This window comes from Vombatus ursinus, unplaced genomic scaffold, assembly GCF_900497805.2.
Source record: "Vombatus ursinus unplaced genomic scaffold, bare-nosed wombat genome assembly UNPS02014789.1, whole genome shotgun sequence".
Lineage (NCBI taxonomy): Eukaryota > Metazoa > Chordata > Mammalia > Diprotodontia > Vombatidae > Vombatus > Vombatus ursinus.
Window position 1 is genome coordinate 7,012,756 of NW_020954567.1, and position 24,117 is coordinate 7,036,872.

The 24,117-nt window shown below is 41.2% G+C and overlaps 2 protein-coding genes across 9 annotated transcripts in view; one reads left to right on the plus strand and one right to left on the minus strand.

The window, feature by feature from the left end:
• Window positions 1–2,887, plus strand: part of DCAF6 (DDB1 and CUL4 associated factor 6) — a 161,155-nt gene extending 158,268 nt beyond the window's left edge. For all 5 annotated transcript variants that reach the window (XM_027868427.1, XM_027868425.1, XM_027868428.1 and 2 more), the window contains one exon: window positions 2,493–2,887. In XM_027868427.1, the coding sequence (XP_027724228.1) occupies window positions 2,493–2,557 (65 nt within the window). In that variant the 3' untranslated portion in view covers window positions 2,558–2,887. The remainder of the gene's footprint in view (window positions 1–2,492) is intronic.
• Window positions 2,888–14,255: 11,368 nt separating this feature from the next.
• Window positions 14,256–24,117, minus strand: part of GPR161 (G protein-coupled receptor 161) — a 50,851-nt gene continuing 40,989 nt past the window's right edge. For all 4 annotated transcript variants that reach the window (XM_027868488.1, XM_027868485.1, XM_027868487.1 and 1 more), the window contains 2 exons: window positions 22,392–22,511; window positions 14,256–20,581 (listed from right to left, as the gene is read on the minus strand). In XM_027868488.1, coding sequence (XP_027724289.1) covers window positions 20,334–20,581; window positions 22,392–22,511 — 368 coding nt within the window. In that variant the 3' untranslated portion in view covers window positions 14,256–20,333. The remainder of the gene's footprint in view (window positions 20,582–22,391; window positions 22,512–24,117) is intronic.

Genomic DNA, 24,117 nt, shown 5'->3' on the forward strand with positions numbered 1-24,117 from the left:
TGCAGTGATGAATAATGAGAATTGAATTTGAGGAAAAGAGCTAGTCCTCTTTTTCCTCCTTACAGAAGCATTTATGAAATGCTTACTCATGTAGCAGGAAGATTCTCATCTTAACTTATCACTCAGGAAATTGTCTTGGGGCTCTCCAAAATCCCAAGCTCTGTCACGATCTCTTCCCATTACAAAGATAGTTGGTTACCACTGGGCCAGTGAAGTTGTGACCTCGAAGTCCCATTTTGTGTGGACGAAGAATCAAAGAATGAGAGTAATATTAGCTCAAGTTTGATATAAAGCACCTTAGCCATATGCTTTCCTCTCAGTAGTCCTTGTTTTGTGGATGAGGAAACTGAGGTCCAAGACATGGAATCAAGTGTCTCGTCCGTAGTTACAAAGCTAGTGTCCAGCCTAGGACTTAAACCCGGATCTTGGGATTCCTCACCCAGCAGCCTTCCTCCTGCTTCTTAAATCTTTGATTCTGTCCTGAGACTTAACTCTTAAAAGGACCCTTTGGTGTGGTGGGAAAAGCACTCCGTGAGAGGTCTTGTCCTTGGGTCTACAGCCTCGCTGTGTGACTTGAAGCAAGTCAGTTCACCTCTCTGGGCATCAGTTTCCTCATCTGTAAAACAAGATTAGGCTTAGATGATCTCCACGGTCCATTCTAGCTCTCAAATTCTCTTGTTTTGTGATCTCAAAAATCCCTTACAGCATGTTCAGGAATCTGTATTGGTCACGTATTTTTACCAGTTCCTTTTTTACTGAGTCTGGCAGAGCATAAGGTTCTTAAGAAACTAAAAATACAATCACTCTTGTCTTGTTTGAAAGGGCATCTCAGAAAACTAAAAACCACCTTCACACATATATGTATAGCCAATTATATATTATCTTTGCTATTGGAAAAGAAACAAAAACAAGGAAAATCCAAAAGTCAATTTTTACTCATCTATAAAAAATTTACTTTGCTTCCCTTGTGGAGTAATGAGGAAAGACTTTATAAACTTTAAAGTTCTCTAGAAATTGGAACTGTGATTACTTATTTTTATGGGCATTGACAGAGCCCAGACTTAGTAGAACCCAGGGTCCCAGACTCGCATCTCACTCTACTGCATTGAGGGCTCTGCTGGTGCTCTGCTGGTGCTCTCCGGTGAATCTCAGCCATCTCTTGCCTTCAGAGAATGAATGGTTTCCCTTTCCTGTCCTGTGGAAATTCTTGCCCAGCCTGGGCTCCTCGGGGCGGTTATTGGTGAAGGTAGAAGAAGGTAGGGAAGTGCCCTTGGAGTCCAGGGAGTCATGCTAGTCTTTTTGCCCTGTAGTAACTTCTTGGTTGTTTTTTATTTATTTACACTGTTGTCACTTCCAATCATGCCCGAAATTCCAAATCGTAGATTTAGAATATGACCTCATTGGCTGCATACCTGTCAAAATAGTGTTCCTAAGGCACTATTCTTCCCCTACTCAGAAATTGTCAGTGGCTTCCTGTTGCCTGTAGAATAAATAGAAACTCCTTAAGCTGTTCTAACAGTCTGGCTATCACCTGCCTTCCAAACCGACTCCACGCTATTCGTCTTCACAAACTATATTGCAACCAAACTGGACTGAAAACTATTCCTGAAACTCCACCAAATGGCTCTTGCCTCCAAGATATCTGGAATTCCCTCATTTCTTGCTTCTTCCTTTTAGAATCCCTCACTTCCTTTGAAGCTGACCTCATCCTCGATAAGTCCTTTTCTGATCCCCCGGTTGCTAGTGCCTCCTTTCCAAAATTACCTTGCAGAGATTTTATGTCCTTCTTTGTGTACATGTTGTCTCTCCCTATAGAACACAAGCTCCTTGAAGACAAAATTTCATTTTTGTCTTTGTATCCCCCAGCAGCTAAACACAATACCTGGTACATAGTTGGTGTTTAATAAATGCTCGTTGATTGATTGAAACTGTTCCTCCAAAAACTTATTTAATAAGAAAACTGGTGTCATCACTTGTTCTTTCTCCTTCTTTAGCTCCTGATTTTTTATAAGAAGCTTCTGTAAAATTTATGTAACCAAAAACTTCTGATACTTCCAAAAGATTGCTGTATAGTAAATTCGAAGTTTTTCAGTACATGTCCATATAGTAACACTTGGTGCCTATTTAATGCATTCTATCCTAGGTTTCCAAATCCCTTCCTTCTTTAATCTGGGGAATAATACCCTCTCCATTTTACTGAAAAATGGAGGAATCGGTCACTAGAGACACCTTCCAACTCCACATCCATTGCTTGGCCATGCATAGCTCAGTGGAACTCAGATTTTGCATTATGCCAGTGACATTCTAAGCTAATAGTATTGCAACTTCCCTTTTACTTCTCTTTTAGGGACATACCTCCTGTTCTTTAGAGCATACAATAACCAGTTGAATTTTATATTTTATATTTTTTTAAATGCAAGCTATTTCAAGTTGTTGACAGTTGTAATGCTAGATATATATTCCCCTTACTAATTCCATATTTATGATTGCAGACCGTTTAGAAGGTGACCGATCAGAAGGCTCCGGTCAGGAGAATGAAAATGAAGACGAAGAATAATCAGCTTTACTCAGCAAGCACTTATCTAGATGTTCTGAAATTTGTATACAACATTTATTATATTTTTCCTTACAGAGCTTTAGCACAATATTAAGGGTTTTTTTTTATAACATAACATTTATTTGGAACGATTGTGTGCATGAATTTGGGAGAGTGTGCAAGAAAAATTAGCAAAATGTTTTTAAAACCTTTTGCCACATATGAGGGGTGCTAGAAGACACGGAGTGCAATATTTTCCCTAACCTGCAGACGAGGGAGCTTGGATCAATGTTCAAAAATAATTTTCATTATAGTGAAAATATTGGTTCAAATAAATTTCTATACCTGCTATTTGCATGTTTGTTGCTTTCTAATTAAAGGAATTGGTTGTTTAAAAATGTTCTGAATTTGACTTTTCATATTATGATTGATATTTTCCTACATTATGTTTATCCTTTTTTTTTTTTCCATTATGACAGCACAGATGGGGGAAAAATAAATCTGAGGCTAAGATCTGTTTTTCTTAAGTGTTAGTAAAGTTAAAGACCTTTAAAATTTCTGCTCCACAGATATTCTGCCCCAGCTTGGGAACTTGCTAGTAGGTGATTAGTGGTACCTCATAAAGAGAGGGCCATCATAATTTAGACATTTCTCGGGCATGAATAACTGAGAAAAACAGGGCTAGCACCCCGTGAAAGATTCATTGTTTAGACAAAAGCACAAATTCTAGTGATAAGATAAAACAACTGTTACCAACAGCTGGTACTTTAACATAAATGTTTGTCTAATTGTTATTATTTTCTCTCCCCCCACCCCCTGAAGATTGTCCTAGGCTACTTTCACTTGACTGGTTCAATTTCTGTTCCCTACTAGGTATTATTACTGGTGTTAAATACCTCATTTGTTCTCTTCTTTGCTCATTTTAAACACTGAATATTCCTCAAGTGAGTTGTAAATTCTACCAGAATAAACTATCCAGCCCTATGTCATTCACCAGCACCTACTTTGTGCCAAACACTGTGCTAAGTTCTGAGATAAGAAGAAAGGCAGGAGACAGTCCCTGCTGTCAAGGAACTCACAGAACAACATGCAAATCTGTGACTGTATACAAACAAGAAACCTACAATATAAATTGGAGATAATCAATAGAAGGAAGGCCCCCTAGCATGAAGGGGGAGGAAGGGGAAGCTTTTTTGTAGGAAATGTAGTAGAGATTAGAGCATTCCAGACATGGGTGGGTGGCAGCGGGGGAAAAGGGGGCAGCCAGTGAAAATGCATGGAAGTGAGAGATGGAGTATCTTGTTTGAGGAGCAGCAAGGAGGCCAGTGTCACTGGATCACAGAATATGTGGGAGGGTGTATGAAGAGTGGAAAGACAGAAAATGACCAGGTCGTGAAGGGTTTTTAAATCTATGTAGAGGATTTTATATTTAATCCTGGGAGTAATAGGAAGCTACCGGAGGTTATTGATGGGGGATGGCGTGGTTAGAACTTCACTTTAGGAAGATCACCTTGATAGCTGAGAGGAAGAGGGACTCTAGTACAGAGAGACTTGAGGTAGAAAGACCAATCAGAAAACCGTATGTAGTTCATACCCTCATCATAAAATGATGAGGGTCTACACCTGGGCAATGGGAATATACACAAGAGGTATTTCAAAGGCAGAGTTGACAGGGCTAGGCAGCAGATTGGATAGAGAGTGAGGGGTCTAGTATAACACCTCAGTTTCAGGCCTGGGAGACTGCAAAGATGGCACCCAACCTGACTGGTTCCACAGCTGTGCATGGGCCTTCAGTTACTTGTTAACATCCAGCTCCAAGTCTCAGCTTTTGTTCTTTCCCCTCTTTTGTTCTAGGGGCTCTGAAGTGCCATTTAAAAGAGAAATTATATAAGGGCCTTCATTTCTCAAATATATAGAAAACTGAATCAAATTTATATGAATGTAAGTTATTGCCTGATCAGTAAATGATCAGAGGATATGAATAGGCAATTTTCAGAAGAAGGTCAAAGTTATCTCTAGTCATATAGAGAAATGCAAATTAGAACAACTCTGAGGTACCACTTCACACCTATCAGATTGGCTAATATGACTGAAAAGGAAAATGACAAAAGTTGGAAGGGATATGGGAAAACTGGAACACTGATGCACTGTTGGTGGAGTTGTGAGCTGATCCAACTATTCGGAAGAGCAATTTGAAACTATCCCAAAGGGCTGTAAAACTGTACATACCCTTTGACCAAGCAATACCTCTACTAGGTCTGTATCCCAAAAAGATGAAAAAAAAAGGGAGGGTGGTAAAGTATTGGAAATTGAGGGGAGATCCATCTACTGGGGAATGGCTGAACAAATTGTGGTATATGTTGTGATGGAATACTATTGTGCTGTAAGATATGATAAGCAGAGTACTTTAAGAAAAACCTGGGAAGACTTCATATGAACTGATGCAAAATGAATTTGAGCAGGACCAGGGGAACAGTGTACACAGTAACATCAATATGATATGATAAACTCTGAATGATTTGGCTATTCTGATCAACACAAAGATCCGAGACAATTCTGAAATACAGTATAAAATGCTATCCACCTCCAGAGAAAGAACTGATGGAGTCTTTCTTCCTTATTTTCCCCCAATATGGCTAATGTGGACATAGGTTTTGCGTTATTTCACATGTATAATTAATATCGCATTTCGTGTCTTTTCGAGAGATGGGGAAGAGTGGAAGAGAAGAAGAAAATTCAAAACTAAAAAATTTTTTTTTAAATAATAAATTTTTTGAAAGTAGGGAGGGTGCCCTTTTCTTACCTAGAAAGCTATGAACCTGACTTTGAAATTTTTTTATTTTTGATAGTATTTTTTCCAATTATATGGAAAGACAATTTTTAGGATTTAGCATTTTAGCAAAATTTAGCATTCATTTTAACAAGATTTTGAATTCCAACTTTTTCTCCCTCCCTCCCCTTCGTTCTTCCTAAAATGATAAGTGCAATCATGTAAAACATTTCCATATTAGTCACAGTTGTGAAAGAAGAAATAAACCAAAAGGAAAAAAAAATAAAGTAAGTGAAAATAGTATGCTTCGGTCTGCATTCAGAGTCCATCAGTTCTTTATCTGGAAGTGGATGGCATTTTCCATCATGAGCCCTTTGTAACTGTCTTAGATCATTGTAGTGCTGAGAAGAGCTAAGTCACTCATAGTTGATTATCACACAAAACATTGCTGTTACTGTGTACAATGTTTTCCTGTGAACCTGACTTTTTAAACGAGCCAGATCCTTATTTCTGCTACATGGTTTGAAGCCAAAATAGGTGGGAGATTGACCCACTTAATAACCTTAATGTCAAATATTTATTAATTTCGAAGAGATGCAAATCTCTACTGCTAGCATCGCAATTTGATACCTGAAAAGTGGAGAACAGATCAATTGATTGTGTCAAGAACCAGGCATCAAAATACCTCCCTGTTTACATCTGAACCACCTTTCAAAGAGGAGTTCAAGCAGAAAAATGTGGACTAATACCCAGAGATAAATGACAACAGGCAACATTACCTAGAAATGAATAATGGACATTTGGTTGGCACTGATGCCAAGCGTTACATCTGCTGAATAAGAACTTTTTAAGCTTACTTTTTCAAATCTGCATGACTGACTGGAAGTAAAAATTACTTCCTTTGAACATGTTGAGTTTGAGATACCTAGGAGGCTTCCAGGTTCCTCATCTGCAAAATGAGGATGGGATTAGATGTCCGAGTGTGCGTGTAAGATGGGCTAGCTTCTCCCTGCCATACAGCAGATAGTAATAGGTTTCTAGAGAATGCAAACTCATTTCAGTGATATCCTAAAGAAAAAACAAGTTAGTTAAATCTGCTATGTACACACACAGAGCGACTTAATGCTTTCATATCAACTGCTTAATGCTCTTGGCTTTGGAAAAGAGAGGAAATGATTGGGCAGAAAAAGAATTCTAATCACTCACTACACACATACACAAACATAGATCCATATAAGTGCGTGAGAGGCTGCATGATAGAGTGTATAGAAACCTGGCTTTGCAGTCAAGAAGATGTGGGTTTAGATTCCACCTCTAGAACACTGGCAATGTGAGTCTCTGAATGTCATTTATCCTCTCACAGTGCCCTGGGCACCTCACTAAGTCTAGAAACTGCAGAGCTGGTGTAGTAGAGGGAGTTTCCTTATTGGTAATTCCCTATACTAGTGAAACCACAAGTCTAGTCCAAAACCAATATACAGACAAGCAGTGTGGCCCAGTGGATAGAGGGCTAGAAAGGCCTATTTTCAAGTCCTGCTTCTGACACTCTTGTGTGACCTCAGGGCAGTCACTTAACCTCCCAGGCAACTCAGACTTTTAATTGTGGAGCAGTCTGCATTGGTTGAGGAAGTTCCCTATACTAATAAAATTACAAGTCTGGATGGAAAGCTGTATAGTTACACATACCCACACACAATTATTTAGAGATATGTAGATATATCTCCACATACATGGTTATATTTATATGTAATTGTTCAGTTTCAGTCATATCTGACTCTTCATGAACCCATTTGGAGTTTTCTTGGCAAAAATACTGGACTGGTTTGCCATTTCGTTCTCTTAACTCATTTTCCAGATGAGGAAACTGAGGCAAAGTTAAGTGACTTGCCCAGGGTCGCACAGGTAGTAATTGCCCAAGGTCAGATTTCGAACTTAGGTCTTCCTGGCCCCAGGCCTTGCACTCTATCCACTGTGTCATCTAGCTGCCCCCATATGTCTATGTGTGTATATATACATACACACATACATGGTGCATATCTGTATATAAGCACTTATATACATAATACATTGTATATGTACATGTGTATGCACGTGTATATGTGTATTGTTTTATATATTATACATGTATAAACACTTTGCATATACCCACATATGCATATACATATATGCATATATAGCACTAACTTATATACACGTGCACATGTATACATTCACATATATGTACATCCAGATCTGTGTGTGTGCACACACATCCGGGTGACTCTGGATTCCAAGAGGCTCTATGCCCCAGAAGTAACCCCGGATTCTCCAATCAAAGCAGCCACATGGGCTGCCTCATACGCTCAGATTTGGCTTATGAATTTTATGTTCACTTACTTTATAGGTTTGGTAATGCTTCACATGAGAAGTACTAAGCCTGAAGTCTCATTTTTTTGTTTGTTTTTGATAACTAAATTAGTAACTACCTAAGTGTGATCTAACTGTTCTGTTACTCAAAGATCATGTGCAGTGATTCTTCTGCCCCCAGGTGGCCAAGAATGGAAGATAAAGCAGGAAAGCATTTCCATTATTTCCACCTAGCTTTTGAACACATATGGCACCACATTTGGATCTGGGAGGCCCTGAAGAAAACCTGACCTCCAGGGCTGTAGAGCCAAAAAGGACAAAGTTGGGAGCCCCACCATTTACTTGCATGGCCACTGGATGAATCACCAATGTTCTGCAATTCAATTCTCCCACAGGAAAAGGGGGGGGGGGCACATAGGAGAGGTCCTTGCTATTTACAATACTGTACATCCAAAGACATTTCTGCCCACTCAAATCACTTGTGCAGATGCTAAATGCCTGCCTTGAGAAGGGTAATCTTTTGACAGGTATGTGCTGACCTGCCTAAAAGATCTCACTGGAATATCAAAATGAGTAACAAATGTGTTGACTATCTTGGGTATGAGTTATGAACATCAAAGAATACTGTGGAAAGATATTTCTATGGAAATAGTTCCACTTTTCTCTTTCCCCATTAAATGGTATAAATACCAACATTTTTGCATTTTTTTTACAGCTATTGTGATTAGTTTAATTAGAAATTGTGGGGTGCTTTTTTCCTCATCGTGGATTTTAATATACATTCATTCACAGGATCATGACAGAATCTCAGTCAATCAATAAACAGCTAGATATCTTAGCTCCTTTTAGTTAACTGATTAATCCTGGATTGCTAAAAATAAATTAAACAATGAATAATTAAACAGACAAGTAAGCGAACAAATAAATAGCATTTACATAGTACTTTAAGATTTGCAAAATACTTTACAAGTATTGTTTTATCTTGACAACAACCCTGGGATGAATGGGCTATTATTATCCCTATTATACAGATGCAGAAACTGAGGCAGAGGTTCTCCCAAGGTTACACAGCTAGAAAATAAGGGCAGATTTGAATTCATTCACTGCTCCACATGCCTCTCACAGCTAAGTTTTACAAAGACAGTTTCATGTCTCATTGAACCGGCTGTCCTCTAGACCATGAAATAAAAATCAGCTCTTTTATCTGCTAATACTAAGGAGAAATAGGGGTAGTGAGACCCTGTTGTGGGGTTCTCTAACTCCTTGTTAAGAGGTTTTAGGAGCTTTTGGAAAGGAGCCTTTGTTGTAACATTCACGATGGCTCCTCAATAAAGTATGAGCTTGCTTTACACTGTATAGCATTGGCCCACTTATGGCACATGAAGGATAAATGATTGATTTGTGACCTATTCCAGAGCATCTCTGACTTTGGCCTTTAAAAGAGAGAAGGCAGACATACAAGATGACCCAGAGCTGAGGTAGCCAGAGGACAAAAACTGACTGATTACTTCAGAGGAAATCTGTGACCTCTCCAGGGTCCTGAATGACCCTAGAAATGACAGCAGATAAATGACAAGATCTCTCACCAAGTGCAGTTATCTAGAAGTGACAGAGTCATGAAGGAATTTCTGGACTGAGACAACACAAGGTTTCTGGACCCAGTAAGAGCTGTGGCTGAAGAACAGTGGGGGGCCAGGACCAAGACATGGAGGAGTAAACCTAGACCTTGCCTGTTACGTGAATTGTTCCAATCCAGAGAGAAAGGAGTCACCTTTTAACAGTCTCAAATGCTTCAACTGCAGAGTGGCAATGGCAGGGTAGTAGTCTGGAATATTACATAGCTCCCTGGAGAAGGTAGGGGCCCTTCAGAGAGGGAAGGACAATCCTCTTGACTTTATGGGCTCAAGTGAAAATACTTTGTGCTTTGAGTTTGTATCACTTAAATGAAGCTAATCAATGTATTGTTGGTGAGATGAATGAAAAGCCTGAGATAGGGTTTCTGGGTAATTAATAATCAATTTATTAATCGATTTATTTGCTAGCCTACTGGCTAGCAAAAAAATCTTCCTTTATACAAACTTTGTGAATGTTGTGGCTGAGGTGGGACAGAGGTCATGGACAATGAGCAGATTGAGGAACTAGGAAACTAGGGTGTTTGAGGGAGTATTAATGTTCATGTTAAAATCACCTAGAACAAGGAACAAGAACAGAAGTAGAGAAAGACTGAGATAAGCACTGAATATGTTGAAGAAGGAAAAAGAGAGCTCTGCAGGTTAGTAGACAATAGCTACAAGAATCTTGATTGGGTGATAAATTTGGGTTGGATGAGCCTTAAAGGAGGAGAAGTAACAGTAATGGTGATAGAGGGAGATTCTCGAAGTTGCAATGGGAACCAATAAGTATTCTGACTCCAGTAACATAAACAGTTAGTCATGGTATATGAGTGAAAGAGCTGGTCATACCCTTGATTTTGTCATCATTCACAAGTGTTCCACTTCCATATTTGTAAACGCTAAAATTCCTTTGTCATAGCACAATCTTTTATCATTCCATCTTTTCCTCCACATTATTACCTCCATTCCTGTTCTTCATCCTGTGACCTCCAGTCTCTCTACTCCTAAATTCTTTTCCAGATTATCACCTTTGTACTGGTCATATTCTCCTTCCTTTCCTATCTCAACCCCTCAGTGAATCAATTAAACTCTAGGATATATACTTGAGCCTCTATACTTGAGTCCTCTATACTTGAGTCCTTTGCCCCCTTATTCTATTACTGATTGTGCCTTGTCAAGACACAATATTGGATTGCTTCCAATATCTACTGCCTTTGATCCTATTCAGAGAACTGGAGAAAATCATAAACTGATGCTGAGTTCATTAATATAAATAATAACAACTAATATTTATATAGCACTTAACTATGTGCCAGGCACTGTGCTCACCACCTACCTCCCAGGATTATTGTGAGGATCAAAGTGAAAGGACAGCCAGTGGTGGAAAGAGTATCAAGGAAATCAGGAAATCAGGAGGGAGCCAGGTCTCAGTGAGAGCTAGAAGATGGAAGGAGTGGGAAAGGAAAAGTTTAAGATGAAAACAAGTTTAACTATGGAGCAGGCATTCCAGAGAGAGCTCAGTGGAAAGGGCAGGTAGATCTAAAGTGGGATATTTTGAGAGTAGGGTTGAAAGGCATAGGAGTGAGTGGGCAGTTCTGGATGATGAATTGGTTTATATGACATCCAGGGGTTCAGAATCACTAGGATGAAGGAAGAGGGAGGTAGGAGTGTGTTAATCACTGAGGAATAGGTCCAGGCAGAGAATCAGTGACTGGACAGAGGTTTAGTGAAGGAAATGGGTGATTAACCTGTTCAAGGTCCTTGCTTGAGGTAGAACCTTGTGGCAGGTGATGATCGTGTGCCCTTGCAGCCCACCTCACAGGTGGCAGGATTAGACAAATAAATTGCTAAGGCAGTCTAATAAGGAGTCAGGGTAGGGCAATGTACCTAAATAGGCATATATGGAATATATACAAAATAAATATTTAGCAATTTTGGCAGGGAATGCACTGGTAGTTGGGAGGTAGGGAACAGAGTAAATCAGGAAAGACTTCATTCATTCATTCATTCATTCATTCATTTGTGGCTAGGCAATGGGGTTAAGTGACTTGCCCAGGGTCACACAGCTAGTAAGTGTCAAGTGTCTGAGGCCGTATTTGAACTCAGGTCCAAACTCAGGAACTCAGGGCCCGTGTTCTATCCACTGCCTCACCTAGCTGCCCCAGGAAAAGCTTTTTGAAGAGGGTAGTGCTTGAGCTCAGGCCTGAAGGTCTGATCCAAAAAACAGAGATGAAAAGAAAGTTTATTCCAGGCATGGGAGAGAGCCAATGCAAAGGCAGAGGGGAGAAATGGAGGCCAGTTTGGTTAGACCATAGAGTACATAAAGGGGATTAATGTACAATAATAGAAAGATAAGTTGGGGCCAGGTTAAAAAGGGTTTTCAAAGTCAAACAAAAGACTATATTTGATCTCGGAGGTAACAGGAAACAACTGGAGTTGAGTAGGAGAGTGACATGGACAGACCTGTGCTTTAGGAATATTATTTTGATGGCTCCATGGAGAATATATTGGAATGGGCTGAGACTTGATAAAAGGAGAACAATTAAAGAGACTATTGCAATAGTTCAGGTGAAAGGTGAGGAAGGCCTGACCTAGAGTGATGGGTATGAGGATGGAGAGAAGAGAATGGATCTAAGAGAGTGTGAAAGGAGAAATAACAAGATATGGCAACTAATTCAATATGTGGGATAGGGAAGATGAGGAGTCAAGGATGACGTCAAGGGTCTGAATCTGGGAAAGACATTGACAGAACAACAAGAACAACAAGGAAATAGATGAGATTGCAAAGAAAAACTGTGCCCAGAGAAGAGAGCCTAGGAAAAAGCCTTAGTGGAGACCTACATTTAGTTGACAGGGGGAAGGCAATGAATCTATGGAAAAGTCTGAGAAGGAATGGTGAGAAAGGTAGGAGAGCCAGGAAAGAGCAGTTATCACTTAAGTTCACAGGAAAGAATACGAATTTCCTTTTCATATGGCTGTATTGACTAAAGACCACCTCTGATGAGCTCACCTCTCCTGGGTCTCCAAAGTCAAATCTATGGGGGTGGAGGGGAGAGGTGAGAGGGGCCTATTGGTTGGGATGCTTCTTAGTGGTACTTGTTTGCAAAATAGAAGCAAATGCCATCCTGCGGTGTGAAATAGCAGGCCCAATTGTGTGGTAAGATAGATGAATGCCGAAGGGAATTTTAGGGAAACCTGGGAAGACTTGTATGAACTGACACAGTGAACAGAACCAGAATAATCTGTACAATAACAACATTGTAAAGAAAAAACTTGAAATACTTAAGAATTCTGATCAACACAATGACTAACAACAATTCCAGAGGGTGGATGACGAAATGTGCTCCTCACCTCCCAAGAGGTGGTGGACTCAGGGTGCAGAATGAGACATATTTTTTGGACGTGTCAAATATGGGAACTTTATTTAGCTTGATGATGCATATTTGTTGTAAGAATTCCCACACACACCCCCACCCACCCACCGCGGGGTGTGGGGGGAGTGAGGAGAGGGGAAAGGTGGGAGAGAGGGAAAATAGATGTTAGTAGGACACAAAAAAAATGAATTTTTAAAAAGATTGATGGATAATTAATTTAGATGCCAAGTAGTAAGACAGTTAAAAGACTGACAGCTTCTACCCATCAAGAAAAGGCTGATCATTCCATTAGAGAAATGGAGAGTTCCTGCTGGTTCTGTAAGGGGACACAGTGTAGTATATGGAGCCTCATAGTTTATATCTCATTCAGTTCACTTCAACAAACATTTATTAAGTGCCTACTACATGCAAGACATCATCTAGGCACTGGAGAGACAAAAATAAAGCAGTCCCTGCACTCAAGGAGCTTACATTCTACTGGAGGAAAACATGTACACAGATAATTACAAAATATATACAAAGTAGATACAATATAATTGGAGGAGGGATAGTGTTAACAATGTGGCAGAAGAGCAAAGCCCACTTAGAGGAGGTGGCAAGTGGGCAGACATTTAAAGGGAGCTAGAAGCTCCAAGATGCAGAGGTGAGGCAAAGCATTACCATGCATGTGGAACAGCTTTGTGTGGAGGGAAGCACAGGCACAGGAGGTAGAATATTTAATATGTATGGGGAACACCAAGCAGCCCAGTTTGTCTGGAATGTAGTGTGTGGGAGGGAGAAACATGAAATCAATTTGGAAATAGAAGCTGGAGTCACATTATAAAAGGCCGAAGTGAGGAGTTTTTATGTTACCCCGGAGGCATAGGAAGCCATTTAAACTTAGATCAGGGAACTTACATGTTCAGACCCATGCTTTTGGAATGTCTGGTTGGCAGCTGTCTGGAGAGAAGAGACTGGAAGTGGGAAGACCAATTAGGAATACAAGTCACAGGTGATGATGGTCTGAATTAGGGTGGGTGATCGTGTGAACAGGGGGAAGAGGATGGAGAAGAAAGCTGTTGGGAAGGTGGAGTCAACAAGACTAAATCTCAAGGACAAGGGCTCATAAATAATCATTGCTGGTTCAATCAGCAACATGGTTGGCAGTAAGGGTAAGTGGTTGGAAAACACAAGCAATCATAGACCTAACTCATGGGGAGGTGCCAAGACTTAGTGGAAGGTGCCAGAGCCCCAGCTTCCAGTGCTAATGCTGTCACTAACTAGCCACGGTGTCACATAGGCAACTTACTCCATCTATTAGGGCTTCAGATATCTGCCCTCAACTCCTCACAGGGATATTGTAAGGAGCAAATGAAATAATGGAGCTAGAAGCCTTTTGGTAAGTCTAGAAGGCAATACACAAGTACAGCATTATTATTATTATAAACGCTTAGGTGCCTAATGGGTCCTGGAAAAATTGGACAGCATATGCTATGGCCCTCTCTATTTTTCCCTCCTTTGTATCCAAGTGTGAATGTAAAAGGAGGTTGGGAATTGGGCTTGCCTATGAGAAACTCACCTTAGATCTCCATGCCTATGAATAGCAGCTCCTCACATTTTACACACTTATACACACATACCCAAACAAGTGTTTAATTAAAGAAATAAAATTGTTCTAAATACATTTTCATTTGCTTATACTGATTTACAACAACTCCCAAATTGTCTTTAGCTTGCTTACTCTTTAAAAAAATCCCCAAACTTCAATCCAAATACCAGTTCCTGAATGGGTACATTCCATGATTCAGAGCTGCATCAGCACACATATTAAGAGAGATCTGTTTGTCATGCATCTGCATCATGGAATAATATATTGTTGTGCCTCCCACAGAGACAACCTCCATCCTCTACAATATTCTTATATGGCAGCAGTGCTACATAACCTTCCCTCAGCTTTGCCCAACATTGAGATAGAATTGACTTTCTCTATGATTTGTGGCATTTCCCAACACTAGGGCAAAAATGCCCGTGTCAACAATTTAATAGAAGTGGCTTAAAATTCTGTATTAGTTAACACTGTTCAGGAAAAAGGTTTAAGAGTCTTTGAGCAAAATGAACACGGTGACTTTGTGATGCACATCCATAAACATAACACTGGCCAAAGTTGTGCTCTTTGTTACCTGTGAAGATGTAGTTTGTGCTCTGAGCCAATCCTGATCATCTCCTGTGGGTCTATGATTTCTTAAGGTCATACAAATACTCCCCCTAGAGCCCATGTTCTTCAGTTTGTCAAAGTTTGAAGAATATCCCTCTGTAAGTCTGCTCGTTCTTTTGACATCAAAGTCTTTGAACACTTCCATGTCTTTCTTGAGTGGCAAAGAGGTTCCTTCCCTCCCTAAACTACTGGAAAGACAAATCCATCTGAGTCATTAGCCCGTACTTCAAATCCCAGCTCTGTCATTTACCATCTATGTGACCTTGGAATAGTTTCCTTACCTATAAGATGGAAGGGGCTGAACTATATCAGTTCTCAACTAGAGTTTGTGAACCTGTTTTCTAAAAATGTTGATAACTATTTCAATAAAATTTTATTTTGCAATCCTATGTGTTTTATTTTATGCATTTAAAAATATATTTTTCTGAGAAGGGGTCCATAGGCTTCACCAGATTGCCCAAAGAGTCCACAAAACACAAAAAGTTAAGACCCCTTAGCCCAGATGATGTCTAAGTGTCATCCAGTTCCAATGGTCTATGATTCTGAGATGTGCAGCCCAAACAGAAGGCCCTGCCCCTGGACCTCACTTCCTAGCTTTTGACTCATCACAATGCTCCCAGTTGAATGCTCTGAATTCTTGTAATTAGAGCTTGGAACAATGATGCACCTTGGTGTTCATCACCATGCTTCATGTGCTGAATTTTGAGCCTTTCCTTCCTAAAGCACAGAGTGACCATTAGCTTCCAAAGGGAGTATCCCCAGGTAATCTGGTCCCTTGGGGCCATGAAACAAAGAAAATGCTGGCCAATGGATTTGCCTGGGCACATAAAGCTTGGCTGATAAATCTCTTCTTATCCAGGTCCATAGCCATATACCAAGGGCAAGTATTAGAAGATTTTGGCTGCATTCTTTCCATACCATCCAGGCTAGGAAGCCTGAATAGGGCACTTTTTTTGTACTTCTCTGCAAGGTTGATTTATGCTATATCCTCGTCTTCTTTGTATTTTTTTTTTATGGAAAAGACATACAATCCCTCAAAATGGCACCCACTATCCTAATCCCTCCCCCTAAGCGCAGACATTCTTTCAACAAAGATAACAGTGACAATTTCCATGCCAACAACTTTCAGCATCTATTGCTTCAGATGGTGAAGTTGATAGCAGGTCCCTCAGACGTCAACTGCTTGGCCCAAATACCCCAACAACCCCCAGCATGTGATGCTCTTGTTCCTAGACACAGGTAACACTGGATGATCTTTTAGACCTAAACACATTGAAGTTCTAAGGCTTCAATACAGTAGAATGAACAGGGAGAAAGCAGCCAGGGTGGTTAACAGACCTTAAAGTGCCCTGCATTACCATGAGAAGGCAGCAACCTTTGGGGTCAGGACTGAAGTTATTAGTCAGACAACTGGAAGATTAATAGCTTTTATCTTGTCATGAAAGATTTCCTCATTCCAGCAGTGACACCTCTGGCTTGGACGGAGTTAATGTGGCCTGGAATCTCAACTGAACTGGGACAGGTTGTTGTTGCTTTTTGCAGGGGGTGGGGGGAGGCAGAGAGGAACAGGGGTTGATTTGTTTTTGACATCTCCATTAGGTGGGCAGGTATTTTACATGAAATTCTCTTAGCTCAGATACTTCTAGACACAAAAGGGAACGTTAGGATTTACCTCAGAACACGCTGTCTTTCTCAATTAACTTGGATAAGGTAATTTACAAGGCAATACAAAGTACCTAGCAGTTTGTAGAAACTAAACTGGAGACAAGGTGATCCACAAGATGAGTCTCAGTACTACCCACTTAGGTACAGATCAGCTAATTTCCAAGGGCATTTTCCCCTGGAGCTTTAGCCACTCAGGGAAAAGGCATCCTAGACCACCCAACCTCTAAAACTTCTCTTGATGCACTGAAAAAAGTCAAGGTAATCCTGGCAGATGGTCTGCCCTGTTCTTCCCTGGCACCCTCCCTCCCCCAGCAGCTGGGCTCCACATAGGGGACCGTGGTGAAAAGTCAGGGACTATCTCCTCATCCTCTCTCTGTCACTTGCCCCAGTCCCATCCTTTTGTCCCTAATGGCTTTATATATAAAGAAATACAGCCCTTATAAATACTGTCTCAGGTGAATTCTGGGGGGATATGACGACAGAGAAGTTTCAGAAAGAAACAAAACCTTTTCCTGCTATCAGGAATTATAAATTGACAGGTGGGTGGGAGAGTCAAAGATCTGATGAACCTTCAAATCTCACAAAAAGGTCTGACAGCTGAGTTCCTTTCTTCCTTGGGGGTGAGAAGAAAGGAATCTCTTTCTCTCGGTCATGCATGTGTATACCCCATCCCTGCACCTAGAAGTGAATTTCAAGTCCTCAGAGTTGGGACTTCAGAAACCATTTGAATAGGAATCTCCTCTACAGTATCTCTAACAAGTCATTCAATCTCTACTTGGAGACCTCTAATGATGGGGAACTCACTATTTCCCAACACAGCCCATTCTATTTTTGGATAAGCTCTAGTTGCCCAAAATGTTTTTCTTTACATTGAACCTAAATATCTATCTCTGCAGCATCTACTCATTGCTTCTCATTCTGCCCTCCAGGACTGATGACAAGTATAATTATTCTTCTAACATGACTGCCTGATACCTGAAGGTAAGAGTCATATTCTCCTTAAAAGCCTCCTCTCTTCCAAGCAAATTATACCTAGGGTTTTGAATCAATGATTGTATGGCCTCTCACTATCCTGGTCTCCTTCCTCTCAACCTGCTCTAATTTGTCAGGGGCCTTAATAACTCAGAACTGAACTCAGGACTCCACATGTGGCTTGACCAGTGTAGAGTACAGTAGACCTATGAATGGCACTGGCTCTGGAGAAAGAGGACCCGACTTTAAATTCCACCTCTGACTACTACCACATGACCTTTGGTAAGTCATTTAAGCTCCTTGAGGTTCAGTTTCCTCATCTGTAAAATAAGGTTATTGGACTAGAAAGCTTCTGCACTCCTTCTAATTCTAGGTTTCTGATCCTGTGAACTCCTCATTTTGGACATGAGGTTTCACTGAATGCTCTTTATGATTGCAATAGCCTTCTACGGCTGCCAATGTCACACGGCACACTCGACTTAAGCATCTGCTAAATCCCTTGACTCTTCATGCAATCCCCTTGTCTAGCCAGGCCTCCCTCGTGATGCACCTGATTTCTTTTTCTAAACCCAAGAGTAGAATGTCACATTGATTCCTAATCAATTTCATCCTGTTAGAGGCAGCCCACAGTTGTGGCTGGCTCAACTTTGAGACCCCAACTCTGCTCTCCCGTTTGGAAGCCTTCTCGCCATTCCCCAACTTGCCAAGCACAATACCCTTCTCTTCATCTGACACAAGACGGTATTAATTTGGTAAATGTTAACAAGAGCCTCATTCTTGAAATGGGAGAATGTCAAGATTACACTGTGGGCCAATATCGTAAGGCCTCTTACAGAATGCAATTAAAGATGCTTTCTATTTACACTATTGCTCTACAGAGTGAATGCTATGAATGCCTAAAAAGTGGAATGCTTCTACTCTCCGAACTTAGCCTTGCCCCAAATGGAAGTGTCATGAGGACAGAGAACCTTGGAGAGTGGCTACTTGAAATCAGGCATACTTGGACCCCTTTAAGACTTAGCTAGTCAAAGAGACTGAGTCTGGACCTGTGATTTCTTAAGTATAGGGAACTCCTGGGATGAGAAATTCCCTCTACCAATGCAGGATGGCATCTTCTCTGAAACTCACGGTCTTAGAGGGCTGCTTAGAGCATTAAGAGATGAAGTGACTTGTTCAGGGTCACAAGGCCAGTATGTGTCAGAAGCAGGATTAGAATCCAGTCTTCCTGGTTTCTAAGTCAGCTTTCTATCCATTATACCATGCTGCCTCTCAGTCATAGTCAACCCAAACTCCCAAATCACAAACGGACTTTATTCAACCTAGGATAATGCTACCCCATCCAGGTCAAAGGGAAGGTGATAGGGAAGGAAGAGATTCTTCTGGAATCTTCAGTTCAGTTAGGACCCTATGGTCATCTTCAGCCCAAACCTCCAAGGTAAAGCTAAGAAAAATCTGACCTAAGGAAGTTCATGGATTCTGAAGAACTCTTTACAATTCAGGCCCTTTTCTCTTACATTTCCTGTTGGCTGGTATTCCACTGGGGACTATGCAATAAGTGGAAAGATAAACTGAAAAAATACCCAGGTCGTCTCTTCCTTGTATATGTATATGTATATGTATATGTATACTTTTTTTTTTTAAGGTACAAATACTGTTTCCTGACTCTGTCTTCATTCTTTTCTTCAATGTGAAAGAAAAATGACCACTAAGTTCTGGAGGGTAGATCTTGAGTAGCAATGACTAGCTTTTTGGACCAATAATTCTTTTCTAATCCTAGTCCCCAAGAAGACCCTGTTCTAAGATGACTTGTAATATCACAAATAAAAGTCCACTCAATGAAGCTTTCACTCGTGAGGATAACTTCATCCCCGAATAAAAATAAGAGCTGCATTGTATAGTTGTGCTAAGTACCATTCCCCCTACCGAGTCTCTGTAATTAACCTATCCTGAAAGTTTTCAATCTAAAACACAAGGTCTATGACCCTTCCTCTTTCATATGAATAGTGGTTTTCCCCTTCTTTTGAAATACAAACACCCTTGGGTGAGAACATCAAACAGCCTGGTCCTCAATGAATGATCAGCTCTCTGGCAAGGACAATCTCACTTCCCTCTGACCTGGCCCACCTATAACTTCAGCAACAAGCACTCACGAGCCAAACAGGTGGATGGTCTGGGCACCATCTCTTAGACTTTAATTCTTCATGTGCTGGGCCTTCTGCTAGACAGGCTCTCTGATTTTCTTTTTTTTCCCAGCACAGACTGGAATCACTGCACACAGCGCCTAAGGGCACACGCCAACCCAAAGAACAAGACACCAACCTGATACCCTTGGGAACAATGTAAAAGGATGTCCATCCTACAGAGTGCATTTACCTCTCTCTAAGGTTCTTGGTCCAACTCATTATGAGGGTCCCTGGGTCAAGAAGGTGATGAGTAAAGCAGCTAGTTCAACAGGATGACTTTGTGCTACATTCAAACTTCTTTGCCCCAACTTTGTGGACCTGGTAACACTGTCCTCTCAAAATACAACACAACCATGTTGTTTATCTATTACCCATCTGTTTATCTATGTGCCTTGGCTCCCCTCAGGGATAAAGTTACTAGAACCTAGAAGAGTGGCTACAGTGTACCAATGAGCCAAAACTCTTTGCCAACTGCAGCAGTTTTGTCTTTTCTTTCTTTTTTTTGGTGCTTGTACGTTAGCTGATTCTCCCCACCCCCCACGTGGTCCCTTCAAAACTGTGCCAACCCAGGGCCACAGCTTCCTTGGAGAAGGGTCTCGCTTTCTTGGCATCATGTGGAATGACATCTCTAGCCCTTGCCCCTGAGTGGTGTCTCTGGTCCCTCACTGATGGCCCCAAAGCTAAATGTTCCCTTCCTCAATGCTCTGCAGCTGCAGCCTCTGGCTAGTGTGAGTCCTACTGCCTCGGCGGCCCCCAAAGCCTCCCCCTGGCATGGTCCGAGTAGCCAGCAATACTCCAGGAAGAGCCTCCTCCCCAAACAAGCTAATCTTGGCATCCGCTTCGATGGCTCTCGCCAAACTGGCCGCGTAGCTGTCCAGGGACTTGTGCACTTCAGCCTTCACGTGGAGAATAGAGGTTTTGGCAGCTTCTGCAGCGAGAGGGAGAGAAAAAGGTTAAACAAATAACCGGACCCAGGTCCCATCCCTCAGAAGCTCCCCCTGCTGACTCACTGTCCCAGAAAACTTTGGATGGAGGATGCAGAGCTAACCTGAGGTAAGGAGCTCATCATGCCTGAAAGCTCCCAGTCATTTCGGCAATTACCGCAGGGCTTCTATTCCACTCTAACCCAAAGACTGAGAAGGACAACACTGAGCACCTACCATGTGTAAGGCACTGTCCGAAGCACGAATGAAATGCAAACATGAAAAGCGAACAACTGCCCTACTTTTTCCTCAAACTCCCATTTCCACACCTTTGCACAAACCATACCCTATACTCGAAATGTATTCCCATCCTCACTTCCGTCTTTTTCAATCCTGAGCTCCCTCCCAGGCAAGGCCCAGGTGCCACCTCCCCTAGGCAAAAGCCTTCCTAAGCATTGTTAATGTTCTCTCTCTTCTCAAATTACCTTCTACTTATATGAAATAATGTGCATAAAATACTTTGGAAAATTTAAAGCACTGTATGAATATCAATTATTGCAATTACTTTAATATGCATGTATATACAGATGTTTATACACACATACATGTACATACGCATGTACACAGATACAGATTGCACATGCACATGTATATCTGCACACACATATACACACACACACATGTAGTATGAGCTCCCTGAAGGGACAGACTATTTTCTTGGTTAGTAGGTTTGTTTTGGAATCCCCAGGGCCTATCAGAGTGCTTTGCACATAGCAGGTGTTACTTGTTAGATTGAGCTGACCTAATCGAAGGAGCGAATGTTAGGGGAGCGATAACTGGATAAGAACCTCACCAAGGGCTTTCTAAAACCCAGAGAGCCACTTAAAGGGCCTGTCCCACATTCAGATCCCATGACAGCATCTCTCCTCATCCCTCACACACTAAAATGGCCACAGAGGTCACGCTGTCTAGTGGATAAAGTCCTGGACCAAATTCAAATCCTGCTTCAGGCACTGACAAGCTGTGTGATTCTGGGCCAACTGCTGAGCCTCAGTTTTTTCATATGTAAAACAGAAATAATAAAATATCTACCTCATAGGGTTGTTCTAAGGGTCAAATGAGATAGTGTATGTAAAGTGCTTTATGAACTCGAATCATCATCACAATCATAGGAGCACTGAGAAAGACTGAAGATTCACATGGCAGTCTTTGCCACAGCTAAGTAGGTGCTTTTATTGGGTATATCTGTCCATTTTACAGATCAAAGCAACAGGACACATTTATAAAGCACTTTCTTCACAACAGCTCTATGAAGTAGACAGTATGTTATTATTATTTCCATTCTACAGATGAGAAAGCTGAGGCTAAGGGATTTGCCTATGGTCACACACTAACTGTAGTAGCAGAGACCCCAAACCTAGGTCTCCTGAACCCAGCACTCTACTTATACTCTTTCTGAGCTTAGTAAACGCTTGTGGATTGTTGACTTGTTGATTCTGCTGCCTCTGTAGAAGGAAACTGATTTACAACAAGGGCCTGTGACTAGGTCATATTGAGATTCAAGTAGGAGACTAGGCTTTCAAAGTTCTAGTTTGGGGCTGAGAAGGGCATGTTGAGCCCAACTTGGTCTTCTAGTACAACTTCCTCTGTGAGTAGGTGTGGCTCTTTGGGGGTTCAGGAGGAAGTGGTAGGAAGGCAAATCAAAAAAGAATTCAAGAGGAGCCCAATCCACTGGCCAGCCTGGGGCAGGAGGCTTGTGTAATATTCCCAGATTTCTCCAGGCTTTCTTGGAGTAATCCCATCACAGGAACAAACCTTTCATTTGCTCCACTTCATCTTCAAACGTCACTGAACTCCGTCTCTTGGGAGGGCAAGTGCATCTCGAAGGAGGATTGTCATCAGAACTGTAATCTTCAAGTAGCATCACATCAGTCCCTGAAACACAGGTCAGATTTTTCAAAATAACAGAAAATACCAAGGCCACTCATTTTCCTTGGAGGCTAGCAACAGCTTTAGCTTTCCCCATTCTTTCCTATCTCCATTTCATTCATTTAATCTGACTTTTTTTAGGAGGGAGGAGGCTCCAGACCTGTGATTTCATCATGAGTATACTCCTTGTGTGAAAACTCTGTCCACTGACAGAGATTAGCAACTCATCTGTTATTTATAGGCTTAGAGTTTACTGGCATACTGAGAGGTTAAATGACAGCTAGATTATGCCAGGCAGAATTTGGACTTAGCTTTTCCTGACTGGTTCTATTACACCATGCTGCCTTTCGTTCAATCCAATTAAACCAATTTAATTTAAAATATTTATTAAATACCTACTACATGCAAAGTGGTATGCACAGTCCCTGCCCTCAGGGTGCTTACAAGCACATAACATGAATAGAAATAATTTCGACATAAGGTAGAATACAACAAGGATAAAGGGGAGCCTGACGAGACAAGCTCTAGGAAAACTTGGGGAAGAGGAGATGACTTTGAGGAAATGGGGATGATGGGAATCCTAAAAGGCTTCCTGCAAGAGGTGGCCAATGGAAAGGGAGAGTGTTCCAGCCATGAATGGTGTGCAATAAAAAAAAAAAAAAGATTCCTTTCCCTCATTCTCTTACCTTTCTGTTTATTTTAGACATTTATTCTTTGATTCATGGTCCTTATACTTCTTTATTCTGTATTCCTCACATAACTAAAGCTTCTAAGACACTTATTTTGAGTCCCATCTTCTAAATAGATTCTATCTTATTACATGGTAGATTTTGTCCGCTCCTTCCTTATACCTGATGCCTCACACTCAGAAGTATCAATTCCAGCAAGAGATAGAGAGGATAGAAATAGTCACATTGTAGAAATTTTCCTGTATCCCTGATGGAGTGGTTCATTATCACCCCCTTCCCTCCCATGATCACCCCTTCTCCTTCCCACCCCCCCAATTCAACATGAAATCTCCCCCTCTGGGACCATGTCCTCCTACTCCTCTGGATATTAGCTGCCCACAGCATGTGATTCCTTCTCCTGAGGCAAGATACTCTCTCCATAGAGGCACAATACATTGTCAGAGCTAGTGGTTTCTACAAGCACCATACCTCTGCAGACTGTACCCATTTAAGGTCCCTATCTTTCATTACAGAATCTCTCTTCTCCCTCTCCAGCCTCTATGAGAATGTTCTTCAGTGGGATGCCCCCCCATCACTGAATTCCCCTTTTATTTTACCCTATTTCAATTCTTCCCTTTGTACTTTTGCTACATAAATTCTGCTTTCACAATTTTTATTTTTTCCCTGAACCACTCAGGAATATCCTGCTGTGGTCCCATGTTCTCTTGGTCCTGTGTCTCATCAGGTGTTGATTCATTTTCCTTTGACTTGCAATATTTTCAAAGACATTTGGACTAATTTAGATTCCCTGAAGGTCATCTTTCTGTTATTAATAGTCTCTCTGTTGATTTGTCTGCTTGTGCTCAAGGTGTCTGAGTCCTTTTCCTACTGAGATCTTTGGTAATTTCAGTCTTTTCCCCTCATATCCTCCTATTGCTCACTTT